At 38.5% G+C, this 14,953-nt stretch overlaps 1 protein-coding gene across 1 annotated transcript in view; it reads left to right on the top strand.

Annotated features, from left to right (window-relative positions):
• The first annotated feature begins 4,308 nt into the window (after positions 1 to 4,308).
• The window catches only part of LOC133419716 (ryanodine receptor 2), a 41,166-nt gene continuing 30,521 nt past the window's right edge, over positions 4,309 to 14,953 (top strand). The window contains exons 1-3 of the mRNA XM_061709115.1: positions 4,309 to 4,377; positions 6,687 to 6,791; positions 8,681 to 8,762. Of these exons, the coding sequence (XP_061565099.1) occupies positions 4,309 to 4,377; positions 6,687 to 6,791; positions 8,681 to 8,762 (256 nt within the window). The remainder of the gene's footprint in view (positions 4,378 to 6,686; positions 6,792 to 8,680; positions 8,763 to 14,953) is intronic.

Here is a 14,953-nt window from a genome sequence, read left to right as displayed (position 1 = left end):
ACAAACAAACAAACAACAAAACCTGCTCCGGGTGCAGGTAAACACACAAACAAACAAACAAACAACAGAACCTGCTCCGGGTGCAGGTAAACACACAAACAAACAAACAAACAACAGAACCTGCTCCGGGTGCAGGTAAACACACAAACAAACAAACAAACAAACAAACAACAAAACCTGCTCCGGGTGCAGGTAAACACACAAACAAACAAACAAACAAACAAACAACAAAACCTGCTCCGGGTGCAGGTAAACACACAAACAAACAAACAAACAACAGAACCTGCTCCGGGTGCAGGTAAACACACACACAAACAAACAAACAACAAAACCTGCTCCGGGTGCAGGTAAACACACAAACAAACAAACAAACAACAAAACCTGCTCCGGGTGCAGGTAAACACACAAACAAACAAACAAACAAACAAACAACAGAACCTGCTCCGGGTGCAGGTAAACACACAAACAAACAAACAAACAAACAAACAACAAAACCTGCTCCGGGTGCAGGTAAACACACAAACAAACAAACAAACAACAGAACCTGCTCCGGGTGCAGGTAAACACACAAACAAACAAACAAACACCAGAACCTGCTCCGGGTCCAGCTCCTTCTGTCGGCCCACACTGCAAAAACTCAACATCTTAACAAGAATATTTGTCTTATTTCTAGTTAAAATGTCTCATTTTTGATTAGAAAATCTCATTCCACTTAAAACAAGACTCATCACTGGAAAAAACAACAATTTTCACCTGTTTCAACTAGATTTTCACTTAAAATAAGTAGAAAAATCTGCCAGTGGAACAAGATTTTTTTGCTTGTAATGAGAAGATAAATCTTGTTCCACTGGCAGATTTTTCTACTTATTTTAAGTGAAAATTACTTGAAACAGGTAAAAATGGTCAAATAAAACCATAAAACAAAATTTTGTCAACATTTCGACTTTTTTCACAAAATTTTGAGAAAAAAAGTCAAACTGCCTTTGGAAAAAATACAACAATTTTCACCTGTTTCAAGTAAATTTTCACTTAAAAAAAGTCGAAACTTTGAGAAAAAAGTCAAAATGTTGAGAAAAAAAAGTCGAGATATTCGAGAAAAAAGTTGAAATTTTGAGAAAAAAAGTTGAAATTTTGAGAAAAAAAGTTAAAATTTCGAGAAAAAAGTCAAAATGTTGAGTAAAAAAAGTAGAGATTTCGAGAAAAAAATCTACCAGTGGAACAATATTTTTTTGCCTGTAATGAGAAGATCTGGTGATGAGTCTTGTTTTAAGTGTAATTACATTTTTTGACTAAAAATTAGACATTTTAACTAGAAATAAGACAAACATTCCTGGTAAGATTTGGAGTTTTTGCAGTGTAGGAGGAGTTCGTTAAAGTACGACACGTGAAAATGGCATAAATTGCGCCAAAATTACACCATTTATTTAAAATGGCTGACTTCCTGTTGGGTTTGGGCCATGGCTCCAAGAGACTTTTCTTTAAGTTGTGACATGATACAGGTGTGTACCGATTTTCGTGCATGTACGTCAAACCGTATTGTGGGGCTTGAGGCTCAAAGTTTTCTATGGGGCGCTGTTGAGCCGTTAGGCCACGCCCATTAATGCAAACCATGAAATATCATATTTATCACCAGGCCTGGATTGGTGAAAAATGTGGTGACTTTTGGAGCACGTTTAGGGGAAAAAAGGACCTAATTTAGTCGGAAAAATGGCTAATGGGCTTTTTTGAAAAAGTAGACTAGAACAAACTTTAGCAAAATTTGGCGCTTGTCTCACAAAGTGAACGATGGTTTCACTAATGTGCCTGGCTACTACTGGTTTATCAATTGCAACTTGTTTTATTGCTTAATGATTTTTATCTGTTTCTGTTGGAGCTTTTAATGTTGTTTTTTTGTGTGTAATAATGTCATATCTGCTTGTGTCCGATTCTGTGTCGGGCATTAATTTGCCGCAGGGACGAATGGTGGAAATTACCGGCTACAACCGTGAATATTTACACTTGTTCATTAATATGTGCAGTCCCTGTCCTGATGTTGAGAAAAAAGTCAAATGTTGAGAAAAAAGTCAAAATGTTGAGAAAAAAGTCAAAATGTTGAGAAAAAAGTCGAGAAAAAAGTCAAAATGTTGAGAAAAAAGCAGAGAAAAAAGTCAAAATTTCGAGATTAAAAAGGAAAAGAAAAAGGAAGAAAAAAATAGAGAAAAAAGGGAAAAAAAAGAAGAAAGAAAAGAGAATGAAAGGAAAAAAGAGAAAAAATGAAAAAAAGAAGAAAAAAAAGAAAAAAAAAGGTGAAACATTTTTGAAAAAGCTCCAGGAGCCACTAGGGCTGAAAAGTCTTGTATCAGAATTAGAATGAAGAAACACATGCTGCATGTTTCTATATTAGTTAGAACTGGGGGAGGATTTATGTGTCGAGAAAAAAATCAAAATGTCAAGAAAAAGTCAAAATTGTGTGAAAAAACTCGAGAAAAAAGTCAAACTTTTTAGATTAAAAAGGAATGGAAAAAGGAAGAAAAAAGAGAAAAAAAGGAAGAAAAGAAGAAAAAAGAAAAAAAATGAAAAAAAGAAGAAAACAAAGAAGAAAAAAATGAAAAAAAGGTGAAAGATTTTTGAAAAAGCTCCAGGAGCCACTAGGGCGGCGCTAAAGAGCCATCTTAACTACATTAACTAGCGGTTTACTAGCACTAACTAGCGGTGTTTCTGCTGCAGGTAACGTGGTGAACGGGACATTAACTTTAACAAATAAAGTGAATTGAATTGAGTCAAAGAAAAAAATATAATAATAAAAATAAAAAAATAATACTAATGTTGATCTTGTTTTGACCTCTGACCTCCAGGAATCATCAGTGATTTATGTTTTGACCTCTGACCTCCAGGAATCATCAGTGATTGATGTTTTGACCTTTAACCTCCAGGAATCATCAGTGATTTATGTTTTGACCTCTGACCTCCAGGAATCATCAGTGATTTATGTTTTGACCTCTGACCTCCAGGAATCATCAGTGATTTCTTGTTTTGACCTCTGACCTCCAGGAATCATCAGTGATTTCTTGTTTTGACCTCTGACCTCCAGGAATCATCAGTGATTTATGTTTTGACCTCTAACCTCCAGGAATCATCAGTGATTTCTGTTTTGACCTCTGACCTCCAGGAATCATCAGTGATTTATGTTTTGACCTCTGACCTCCAGGAATCATCAGTGATTTATGTTTTGACCTCTGACCTCCAGGAATCATCAGTGATTTATGTTTTGACCTCTGACCTCCAGGAATCATCAGTGATTTATGTTTTGACCTCTGACCTCCAGGAATCATCAGTGATTTATGTTTTGACCTCTGACCTCCAGGAATCATCAGTGATTTATGTTTTGACCTCTGACCTCCAGGAATCATCAGTGATTTATGTTTTGACCTCTGACCTCCAGGAATCATCAGTGATTTATGTTTTGACCTTTAACCTCCAGGAATCATCAGTGATTTATGTTTTGACCTCTGACCTCCAGGAATCATCAGTGATTTATGTTTTGACCTCTGACCTCCAGGAATCATCAGTGATTTATGTTTTGACCTCTGACCTCCAGGAATCATCAGTGATTTATGTTTTGACCTCTGACCTCCAGGAATCATCAGTGATTTATGTTTTGACCTCTGACCTCCAGGAATCATCAGTGATTTATGTTTTGACCTCTGACCTCCAGGAATCATCAGTGATTTATGTTTTGACCTCTGACCTCCAGGAATCATCAGTGATTTATGTTTTGACCTCTGACCTCCAGGAATCATCAGTGATTTATGTTTTGACCTTTAACCTCCAGGAATCATCAGTGATTTATGTTTTGACCTCTGACCTCCAGGAATCATCAGTGATTTATGTTTTGACCTCTGACCTCCAGGAATCATCAGTGATTTATGTTTTGACCTCTGACCTCCAGGAATTATCAGTGATTTATGTTTTGACCTCTGACCTCCAGGACATCAGATATTGACTCAATCAGTGATTTATGTTTTGACCTCTGACCTCCAGGAATCATCAGTGATTTATGTTACTCTGACCTCCTCCAGGAATCATCAGTGATTTATGTTTTGACCTCTGACCTCCAGGAATCATCATCAGTGATTTATGTTTTGACTGACCTCCACCTCCAGGAATCATCAGTGATTTAGTTTTGACCTCTGACCTCCAGGAATCATCAGTGATTATGTTTTGACCTCTGTCCTCCAGATTCATCAGTGATTTATTTTGACCTCTTGACCTCCAGTCACATTCGATCAGAATAACTTGATGATTTGCACCTCACTGCTCACAGGAACGATGAGAAACTTCTCCAAGGCCATTAACGTCGCCAAGCAAGTGTTCAACACGCTGACGGAATATATACAGGTAGGAACTAAATATACAGGTAGGAACTAAATATATACAGGTAGGAACTAAATATATACAGGTAGGAACTAAATATATACAGGTAGGAACTAAATATATACAGGTAGGAACTAAATATATACAGGTAGGAACTAAATATATACAGGTAGGAACTAAATATATACAGGTAGGAACTAAATATATACAGGTAGGAACTAAATATATACAGGTAGGAACTAAATATATACAGGTAGGAACTAAATATATACGATAGGAACTAAATATATACAGGTAGGAACTAAATACATACAGGTAGGAACTAAATACATACAGGTAGGAACTAAATATATACAGGTAGGAACTAAATACATACAGGTAGGAACTAAATACATACAGGTAGGAACTAAATATATACAGGTAGGAACTAAATATATACTAAATATATACAGGTAGGAACTAAATATATACAGGTAGGAACTAAATATATACAGGTAGGAACTAAATATATACAGGTAGGAACTAAATACATACAGGTAGGAACTAAATATATACGATAGGAACTAAATATATACAGGTAGGAACTAAATACATACAGGTAGGAACTAAATATTTACAGGTAGGAACTAAATATATACTAAATATATACAGGTAGGAACTAAATATATACAGGTAGGAACTAAATATATACAGGTAGGAACTAAATACATACAGGTAGGAACTAAATATATACGATAGGAACTAAATATATACAGGTAGGAACTAAATACATACAGGTAGGAACTAAATACATACAGGTAGGAACTAAATATATACAGGTAGGAACTAAATACATACAGGTAGGAACTAAATACATACAGGTAGGAACTAAATATATACGATAGGAACTAAATATATACAGGTAGGACCTAAATATATACAGGTAGGAACTAAATATATACAGGTAGGAACTAAATATATACAGGTAGGAACTAAATATTTACAGGTAGGAACTAAATATATACTAAATATATACAGGTAGGAACTAAATATATACAGGTAGGAACTAAATATATACAGGTAGGAACTAAATATATACAGGTAGGAACTAAATATATACTAAATATATACAGGTAGGAACTAAATACATACAGGTAGGAACTAAATATATACGATAGGAACTAAATATTTACAGGTAGGAACTAAATACATACAGGTAGGAACTAAATACATACAGGTAGGAACTAAATATTTACAGGTAGGAACTAAATATATACTAAATATATACAGGTAGGAACTAAATACATACAGGTAGGAACTAAATATATACAGGTAGGAACTAAATATATACAGGTAGGAACTAAATATATACAGGTAGGAACTAAATACATACAGGTAGGAACTAAATATATACGATAGGAACTAAATATATACAGGTAGGAACTAAATACATACAGGTAGGAACTAAATACATACAGGTAGGAACTAAATATATACAGGTAGGAACTAAATAAATACAGGTAGGAACTAAATACATACAGGTAGGAACTAAATATTTACAGGTAGGAACTAAATATATACTAAATATATACAGGTAGGAACTAAATATATACAGGTAGGAACTAAATATATACAGGTAGGAACTAAATACATCCAGGTAGGAACTAAATACATACAGGTAGGAACTAAATATATACGATAGGAACTAAATATATACAGGTAGGAACTAAATACATACAGGTAGGAACTAAATACATACAGGTAGGAACTAAATATATACAGGTAGGAACTAAATACATACAGGTAGGAACTAAATATATACGATAGGAACTAAATATATACAGGTAGGACCTAAATATATACAGGTAGGAACTAAATATATACAGGTAGGAACTAAATATTTACAGGTAGGAACTAAATACATCCTGGTAGGACGTCGCAGTCGCCGTGGTAACGCTGCAAGACCAGGACTAGTTCAGCTCAAGACTGAGACCAAGACCAGGACCACCCAAAAGTGGTCTCAAACCGGTTCTGAGACCCACCAGTCCGGTCTATAGTCCTGACGGTGTGGTTGACCTCTGACCCCTGCAGGGCCCCTGACCTTTAACCTCTGACCCCTGCAGGGCCCCTGACCTTTAACCTTTGACCCCTGCAGGGCCCCTGACCTTTAACCTCTGACCCCTGCAGGGCCCCTGACCTTTAACCTCTGACCCCTGCAGGGCCCCTGACCTTTAACCTCTGACCCCTGCAGGGCCCCTGACCTTTAACCTTTGACCCCTGCAGGGCCCCTGACCTTTAACCTCTGACCCCTGCAGGGCCCCTGACCTTTAACCTTTAACCTCTGACCCCTGCAGGGCCCCTGCACCGGGAACCAGCAGAGTTTGGCTCACAGCCGGCTCTGGGACGCCGTGGTCGGTTTCCTGCACGTGTTCGCCCACATGCAGATGAAGCTGTCTCAGGTACGAGGCTAATATTCTAATATTAATATCATCTAATATTCTCAGGTAGGAGGCTAATATTATTATTAATATTATCTAATATTCTCAGGTAGGAGGCTAATATTCTAATATTATTATTATGTAATATTCTCAGGTACGAGGCTAATATTCTAATATTATTATTATGTAATATTCTCAGGTAGGAGGCTAATATTATTATTAATATTATCTAATATTCTCAGGTACGAGGCTAATATTCTAATATTATTATTATGTAATATTCTCAGGTACGAGGCTAATATTCTATTATTATTATTATGTAATATTCTCAGGTACGAGGCTAATATTCTAATATTATTATTATGTAATATTCTCAGGTACGAGGCTAATATTCTAATATTATTATTATGTAATATTCTCAGGTAGGAGGCTAATATTCTAATATTAATATCATCTAATATTCTCAGGTAGGAGGCTAATATTCTAATATTATTATTATGTAATATTCTCAGGTAGGAGGCTAATATTCTAATATTATTATTATGTAATATTCTCAGGTACGAGGCTAATATTCTATTATTATTATTATTATTATTTTTAATATTATTATTATCCAATATTCTCAGGTAGGAGGCTAATATTCTAATATTAATTGTTAGGTTCCTAAATCAACATACATAAATTAATAACTTAGGAAAGACACAGAGACTGTGGAATGATTTTCAAGGCGCTTCTGCAGAAGCTTTGGGAGAAGTCTGAGGAGCTTCAGGGCAACACGGCCCTCCTCTGAGAACTCGTCAGGTCTTCTCCTAAAATCCTCTGTGCAGCCTGGCGCTTTTATTTGAATAACCGGTGACAGGAATGACCATATTTGGTAAACAGACTTGTCAGTGTATAGATAATGGACAATGAACAGATGGAGAACAGACATGGTATCAGATGATGGTTAAAGAGGTCACACCTATGACTTTTCAGTTGATAAGCAACTTATCTTGTGGTGTGCACAGATTGTCCAACTTACAATGGGATAGTTGTTGGACAGCCCAAACTCAGGAAGGGCTGCCCTGTCATCTGTTAACATGTGATAACCAGCAGTCAGCTTAAAGTCTTTTAGAAACACGAAGGGTCAAAAGCCCTGTCATCTGTTAACATGTGATAACCAGCAGTCAGCTTAAAGTCTTTTAGAAACACGAAGGGTCAAAAGGGGTCAAATGGGGCCCCTTCTGGACAAACGAGAACTCTGAGGTTTTGCACAGATGTGTCTAAAGACACTGGTCAACTGTTAACAGAGCAGACAACCCCCCTGAGTACCCTCAGGGAGTGGCCTGTCCTGTGACTTCTGTTAACAGTGGTAAAGATGTGAAAACCCAGCAGTCGGCTTCTCTGAGCTGACCTAATTAAGCCTAATTCTGATAGTTTCATATTTTCATAAGGACAAACTTGTTCAAAAACGTTGATTAACCTCAAATTAATATTATCTAATATTCTCAGGTACGTCAACGTCGGAGCACGGGAGGATAATATTCTGCTAATATTCTGCTAATATTCTGCTAATATTCTGCTAATATTCTTGCTAATATTCTGCTAACATTCTGCTAATATTCTGCTAATATTCTGCTAATATTCTGCTAATATTTTGCTAATATTCTGCTAACATTCTGCTAATATTCTGCTAATATTCTGCTAATATTCTGCTAACATTCTGCTAATATTCTGCTAACATTCTGCTAATATTCTGCTAATATTCTGCTAACATTCTGCTAATATTCTGCTAATATTCTGCTAACATTCTGCTAATATTCTGCTAAAACAAGCCCCAGTTCTCCGGCCGCTGCTTCTCCGCTGTTCTACATTCGGAGCTTCTACATTTGACAGATTGTGATTAGTTTTGTTTGTTTTTTTTTCACCAGGATTCCAGTCAGATCGAGTTACTGAAGGAGCTGATGGATCTGCAGAAGGACATGGTGGTGATGCTGCTGTCCATGCTGGAGGGTGAGTCTGATCTCCTCGTGGTTACCATGGCGACAGGGATCCTAGGCTACAACAGGAGAGAAAAACAACTGATTTACTAGCGGTTTACTAACACTAACTAGTGTTTCCTCTGCAGGTAACGTGGTCATTAACGGGACATTAACTAGATTAACTAGAGCAGGGCTCGACAACCCAGAATGTTTTAGATCCATATTGGACCAAAAACATAAAAAACACATATGTCTGAGGCCGCAAAAAATGAAAAGTCTTGTATCAGAATTAGAATGAAGGAACACATGCTGCATGTTTCTATATTAGTTAGAACTGGGGGAAGATTTATTTGTCGAGAAAAAAGTCGAAATGTTGAGAAAAAAGTCAAAATGTCGAGAAATAATTCAAAATTTTGTGAAAAAAGTCGAAAAAAAGTCAAAATTTTGAGATTAAAAAGGAAAGGAAAAAGGAAGAAAAAAAGAGAAAAAAAGTAAGAACAGAAGAAAAAAGAAAAAAAAGGAAAAAAAAAAGAAGAAAGAAAAGATGAAAAAAAAGAAAATAAAAGGTCAAACATTTTTTTTAAAGTTCCAGGAGCCACTAGGGCGGCGCTAAAGAGCCGCGGGTTGCCGACATCTTAACTAGATTAACTAGCACTAACTAGTGTTTCTCTGCAGGTAACGTGGTGAACGGCACATTAACTAGATTAACTAGCGGTTTACTAGCACTAACTGGTGTTTCCTCTGCAGGTAACGTGGTGAACGGGATATTAACTAGATTAACTAGCGGTTAACTAGCACTAACTAGTGTTCCTCTGCAGGTAACGTGGTGAACGGGACATTAACTAGATTAACTAGCGGTTAACTAGCATTAACTAGTGTTTCTCTGCAGGTAACGTGGTGAACGGGACATTAACTAGATTAACTAGCGGTTAACTAGCATTAACTAGTGTTTCTCTGCAGGTAACGTGGTGAACGGGACATTAACTAGATTAACTAGTGGTTAACTAGCACTAACTAGTGTTTCTCTGCAGGTAACGTGGTGAATGGGACATTAACTAGATTAACTAGTGGTTAACTAGCACTAACTAGTGTTTCCTCTGCAGGTAACGTGGTGAATGGGACATTAACTAGATTAACTAGTGGTTAACTAGCACTAACTAGTGTTTCCTCTGCAGGTAACGTGGTGAACAGGACATTAACTAGATTAACTAGCGGTTAACTAGCACTAACTAGTGTTTCTCTGCAGGTAACGTGGTGAACGGCACATTAACTAGATTAACTAGCGGTTTACTAGCACTAACTGGTGTTTCCTCTGCAGGTAACGTGGTGAACGGGACATTAACTAGATTAACTAGCGGTTAACTAGCACTAACTAGTGTTCCTCTGCAGGTAACGTGGTGAACAGGACATTAACTAGATTAACTAGCGGTTAACTAGCATTAACTAGTGTTTCTCTGCAGGTAACGTGGTGAACGGGACATTAACTAGATTAACTAGCGGTTAACTAGCACTAACTAGTGTTTCTCTGCAAGTAACGTGGTGAACAAGACATTAACTAGCGGTTAACTAGCACTAACTAGTGTTTCCTCTGCAGGTAACGTGGTGAACGGGACATTAACTAGATTAACTAGTGGTTAACTAGCACTAACTAGTGTTTCCTCTGCAGGTAACGTGGTGAACAGGACATTAACTAGATTAACTAGCGGTTAACTAGCACTAACTAGTGTTTCTCTGCAGGTAACGTGGTGAACGGCACATTAACTAGATTAACTAGCGGTTTACTAGCACTAACTGGTGTTTCCTCTGCAGGTAACGTGGTGAACGGGACATTAACTAGATTAACTAGCGGTTAACTAGCACTAACTAGTGTTCCTCTGCAGGTAACGTGGTGAACAGGACATTAACTAGATTAACTAGCGGTTAACTAGCATTAACTAGTGTTTCTCTGCAGGTAACGTGGTGAACGGGACATTAACTAGATTAACTAGCGGTTAACTAGCACTAACTAGTGTTTCTCTGCAAGTAACGTGGTGAACAAGACATTAACTAGCGGTTAACTAGCACTAACTAGTGTTTCCTCTGCAGGTAACGTGGTGAACGGGACATTAACTAGATTAACTAGCGGTTTACTAGCACTAACTAGTGTTTCCTCTGCAGGTAACGTGGTGAACGGGACATAAACTAGCGGTTAACTAGCACTAACTAGTGTTTCCTCTGCAGGTAACGTGGTGAACAGGACATTAACTAGATTAACTAGCGGTTAACTAGCACTAACTAGTGTTTCTCTGCAGGTAACGTGGTGAATGGCACATTAACTAGATTAACTAGCGGTTTACTAGCACTAACTGGTGTTTCCTCTGCAGGTAACGTGGTGAACGGGACATTAACTAGATTAACTAGCGGTTAACTAGCACTAACTAGTGTTTCCTCTGCAAGTAACGTGGTGAACGGCACATTAACTAGCGGTTAACTAGCACTAACTAGTGTTTTTCTGCAGGTAACGTGGTGAACGGCACATTAACTAGATTAACTAGCGGTTTACTAGCACTAACTGGTGTTTCCTCTGCAGGTAACGTGGTGAACGGGATATTAACTAGATTAACTAGCGGTTAACTAGCACTAACTAGTGTTCCTCTGCAGGTAACGTGGTGAACGGGACATTAACTAGATTAACTAGCGGTTAACTAGCATTAACTAGTGTTTCTCTGCAGGTAACGTGGTGAACGGGACATTAACTAGATTAACTAGTGGTTAACTAGCACTAACTAGTGTTTCTCTGCAGGTAACGTGGTGAATGGGACATTAACTAGATTAACTAGTGGTTAACTAGCACTAACTAGTGTTTCCTCTGCAGGTAACGTGGTGAACAGGACATTAACTAGATTAACTAGCGGTTAACTAGCATTAACTAGTGTTTCTCTGCAGGTAACGTGGTGAACGGGACATTAACTAGATTAACTAGCGGTTAACTAGCGCTAACTAGTGTTTCCTCTGCAGGTAACGTGGTGAACGGGACATTAACTAGATTAACTAGCGGTTAACTAGCACTAACTAGTGTTCCTCTGCAGGTAACGTGGTGAACAGGACATTAACTAGATTAACTAGCGGTTAACTAGCATTAACTAGTGTTTCTCTGCAGGTAACGTGGTGAACGGGACATTAACTAGATTAACTAGCTGTTAACTAGCACTAACTAGTGTTTCTCTGCAGGTAACGTGGTGAACAAGACATTAACTAGCGGTTAACTAGCACTAACTAGTGTTTCCTCTGCAGGTAACGTGGTGAACGGCACATTAACTAGATTAACTAGCGGTTTACTAGCACTAACTAGTGTTTCCTCTGCAGGTAACGTGGTGAACGGGACATAAACTAGCGGTTAACTAGCACTAACTAGTGTTTCCTCTGCAGGTAACGTGGTGAACAGGACATTAACTAGATTAACTAGCGGTTAACTAGCACTAACTAGTGTTTCTCTGCAGGTAACGTGGTGAACGGGACATTAACTAGATTAACTAGTGGTTAACTAGCACTAACTAGTGTTTCTCTGCAGGTAACGTGGTGAATGGGACATTAACTAGATTAACTAGTGGTTAACTAGCACTAACTAGTGTTTCCTCTGCAGGTAACGTGGTGAACAGGACATTAACTAGATTAACTAGCGGTTAACTAGCACTAACTAGTGTTTCTCTGCAGGTAACGTGGTGAACGGCACATTAACTAGATTAACTAGCGGTTTACTAGCACTAACTGGTGTTTCCTCTGCAGGTAACGTGGTGAACGGGACATTAACTAGATTAACTAGCGGTTAACTAGCACTAACTAGTGTTCCTCTGCAGGTAACGTGGTGAACAGGACATTAACTAGATTAACTAGCGGTTAACTAGCATTAACTAGTGTTTCTCTGCAGGTAACGTGGTGAACGGGACATTAACTAGATTAACTAGCGGTTAACTAGCACTAACTAGTGTTTCTCTGCAAGTAACGTGGTGAACAAGACATTAACTAGCGGTTAACTAGCACTAACTAGTGTTTCCTCTGCAGGTAACGTGGTGAACGGGACATTAACTAGATTAACTAGCGGTTTACTAGCACTAACTAGTGTTTCCTCTGCAGGTAACGTGGTGAACGGGACATAAACTAGCGGTTAACTAGCACTAACTAGTGTTTCCTCTGCAGGTAACGTGGTGAACAGGACATTAACTAGATTAACTAGCGGTTAACTAGCACTAACTAGTGTTTCTCTGCAGGTAACGTGGTGAACGGCACATTAACTAGATTAACTAGCGGTTTACTAGCACTAACTGGTGTTTCCTCTGCAGGTAACGTGGTGAACGGGACATTAACTAGATTAACTAGCGGTTAACTAGCACTAACTGGTGTTTCCTCTGCAGGTAACGTGGTGAACGGGACATTAACTAGATTAACTAGCGGTTAACTAGCACTAACTAGTGTTCCTCTGCAGGTAACGTGGTGAACGGGACATTAACTAGCGGTTAACTAGCACTAACTAGTGTTTCCTCTGCAGGTAACGTGGTGAACGGGACATTAACTAGATTAACTAGCGGTTTACTAGCACTAACTAGTGTTTCCTCTGCAGGTAACGTGGTGAACGGGATATTAACTAGATTAACTAGCGGTTAACTAGCACTAACTAGTGTTTCTCTGCAGGTAACGTGGTGAACGGGACATTAACTAGCGGTTAACTAGCACTAACTAGTGTTTCCTCTGCAGGTAACTAGCGGTTAACTAGCACTAACTAGTGTTTCTCTGCAGGTAACGTGGTGAACGGGACATTAACTAGATTAACTAGCACTAACTGGTGTTTCCTCTGCAGGTAACTAGCGGTTAACTAGCACTAACTAGTGTTTCTCTGCAGGTAACGTGGTGAACGGGACATTAACTAGCGGTTAACTAGCACTAACTGGTGTTTCCTCTGCAGGTAACGTGGTGAACGGGACATTAACTAGATTAACTAGCGGTTTACTAGCACTAACTAGTGTTTCTCTGCAGGTAACGTGGTGAACAGGACATTAACTAGATTAACTAGCGGTTAACTAGCATTAACTAGTGTTTCTCTGCAGGTAACGTGGTGAACGGGACATTAACTAGATTAACTAGCACTAACTGGTGTTTCCTCTGCAGGTAACTAGCGGTTAACTAGCACTAACTAGTGTTTCTCTGCAGGTAACGTGGTGAACGGGACATTAACTAGACTAACTAGCGGTTAACTAGCACTAACTAGTGTTTCTCTGCAGGTAAGGTGGTGAACGGGACATTAACTAGATTAACTAGTGGTTTACTAGCACTAACTAGTGTTTCCTCTGCAGGTAACGTGGTGAACGGGACATTAACTAGATTAACTAGCGGTTAACTAGCACTAACTAGTGTTTCTCTGCAGGTAAGGTGGTGAACGGGACATTAACTAGATTAACTAGCGGTTAACTAGCACTAACTAGTGTTTCCTCTGCAGGTAACGTGGTGAACGGGACATTAACTAGATTAACTAGTGGTTTACTAGCACTAACTAGTGTTTCCTCTGCAGGTAACGTGGTGAACGGGACATTAACTAGATTAACTAGCGGTTAACTAGCACTAACTAGTGTTTCTCTGCAGGTAAGGTGGTGAACGGGACATTAACTAGATTAACTAGCGGTTAACTAGCACTAACTAGTGTTTCTCTGCAGGTAACGTGGTGAACGGGACATTAACTAGATTAACTAGCGGTTAACTAGCACTAACTAGTGTTTCTCTGAAGGTAACGTGGTGAACGGCACATTAACTAGATTAACTAGCGGTTAACTAGCACTAACTAGTGTTTCTCTGCAGGTAACTAGCGGTTAACTAGCACTAACTAGTGTTTCTCTGCAGGTAACGTGGTAACGGCACATTAACTAGATTAACTAGCGGTTAACTAGCATTAACTAGTGTTTCTCTGCAGGTAACGTGGTGAACGGGACATTAACTAGATTAACTAGCACTAACTGGTGTTTCCTCTGCAGGTAACTAGCGGTTAACTAGCACTAACTAGTGTTTCTCTGCAGGTAACGTGGTGAACGGGACATTAACTAGACTAACTAGCGGTTAACTAGCACTAACTAGTGTTTCTCTGCAGGTAAGGTGGTGAACGGGACATTAACTAGATTAACTAGTGGTTTACTAGCACTAACTAGTGTTTCTCTGCAGGTAACGTGGTGAACGGGACATTAACTAGATTAACTAGCG

Source organism: Cololabis saira, chromosome 19, assembly GCF_033807715.1.
Source record: "Cololabis saira isolate AMF1-May2022 chromosome 19, fColSai1.1, whole genome shotgun sequence".
Taxonomy (NCBI): Eukaryota; Metazoa; Chordata; class Actinopteri; order Beloniformes; family Belonidae; genus Cololabis; species Cololabis saira.
This window is presented reverse-complemented; position numbering and strand designations above follow the sequence as displayed.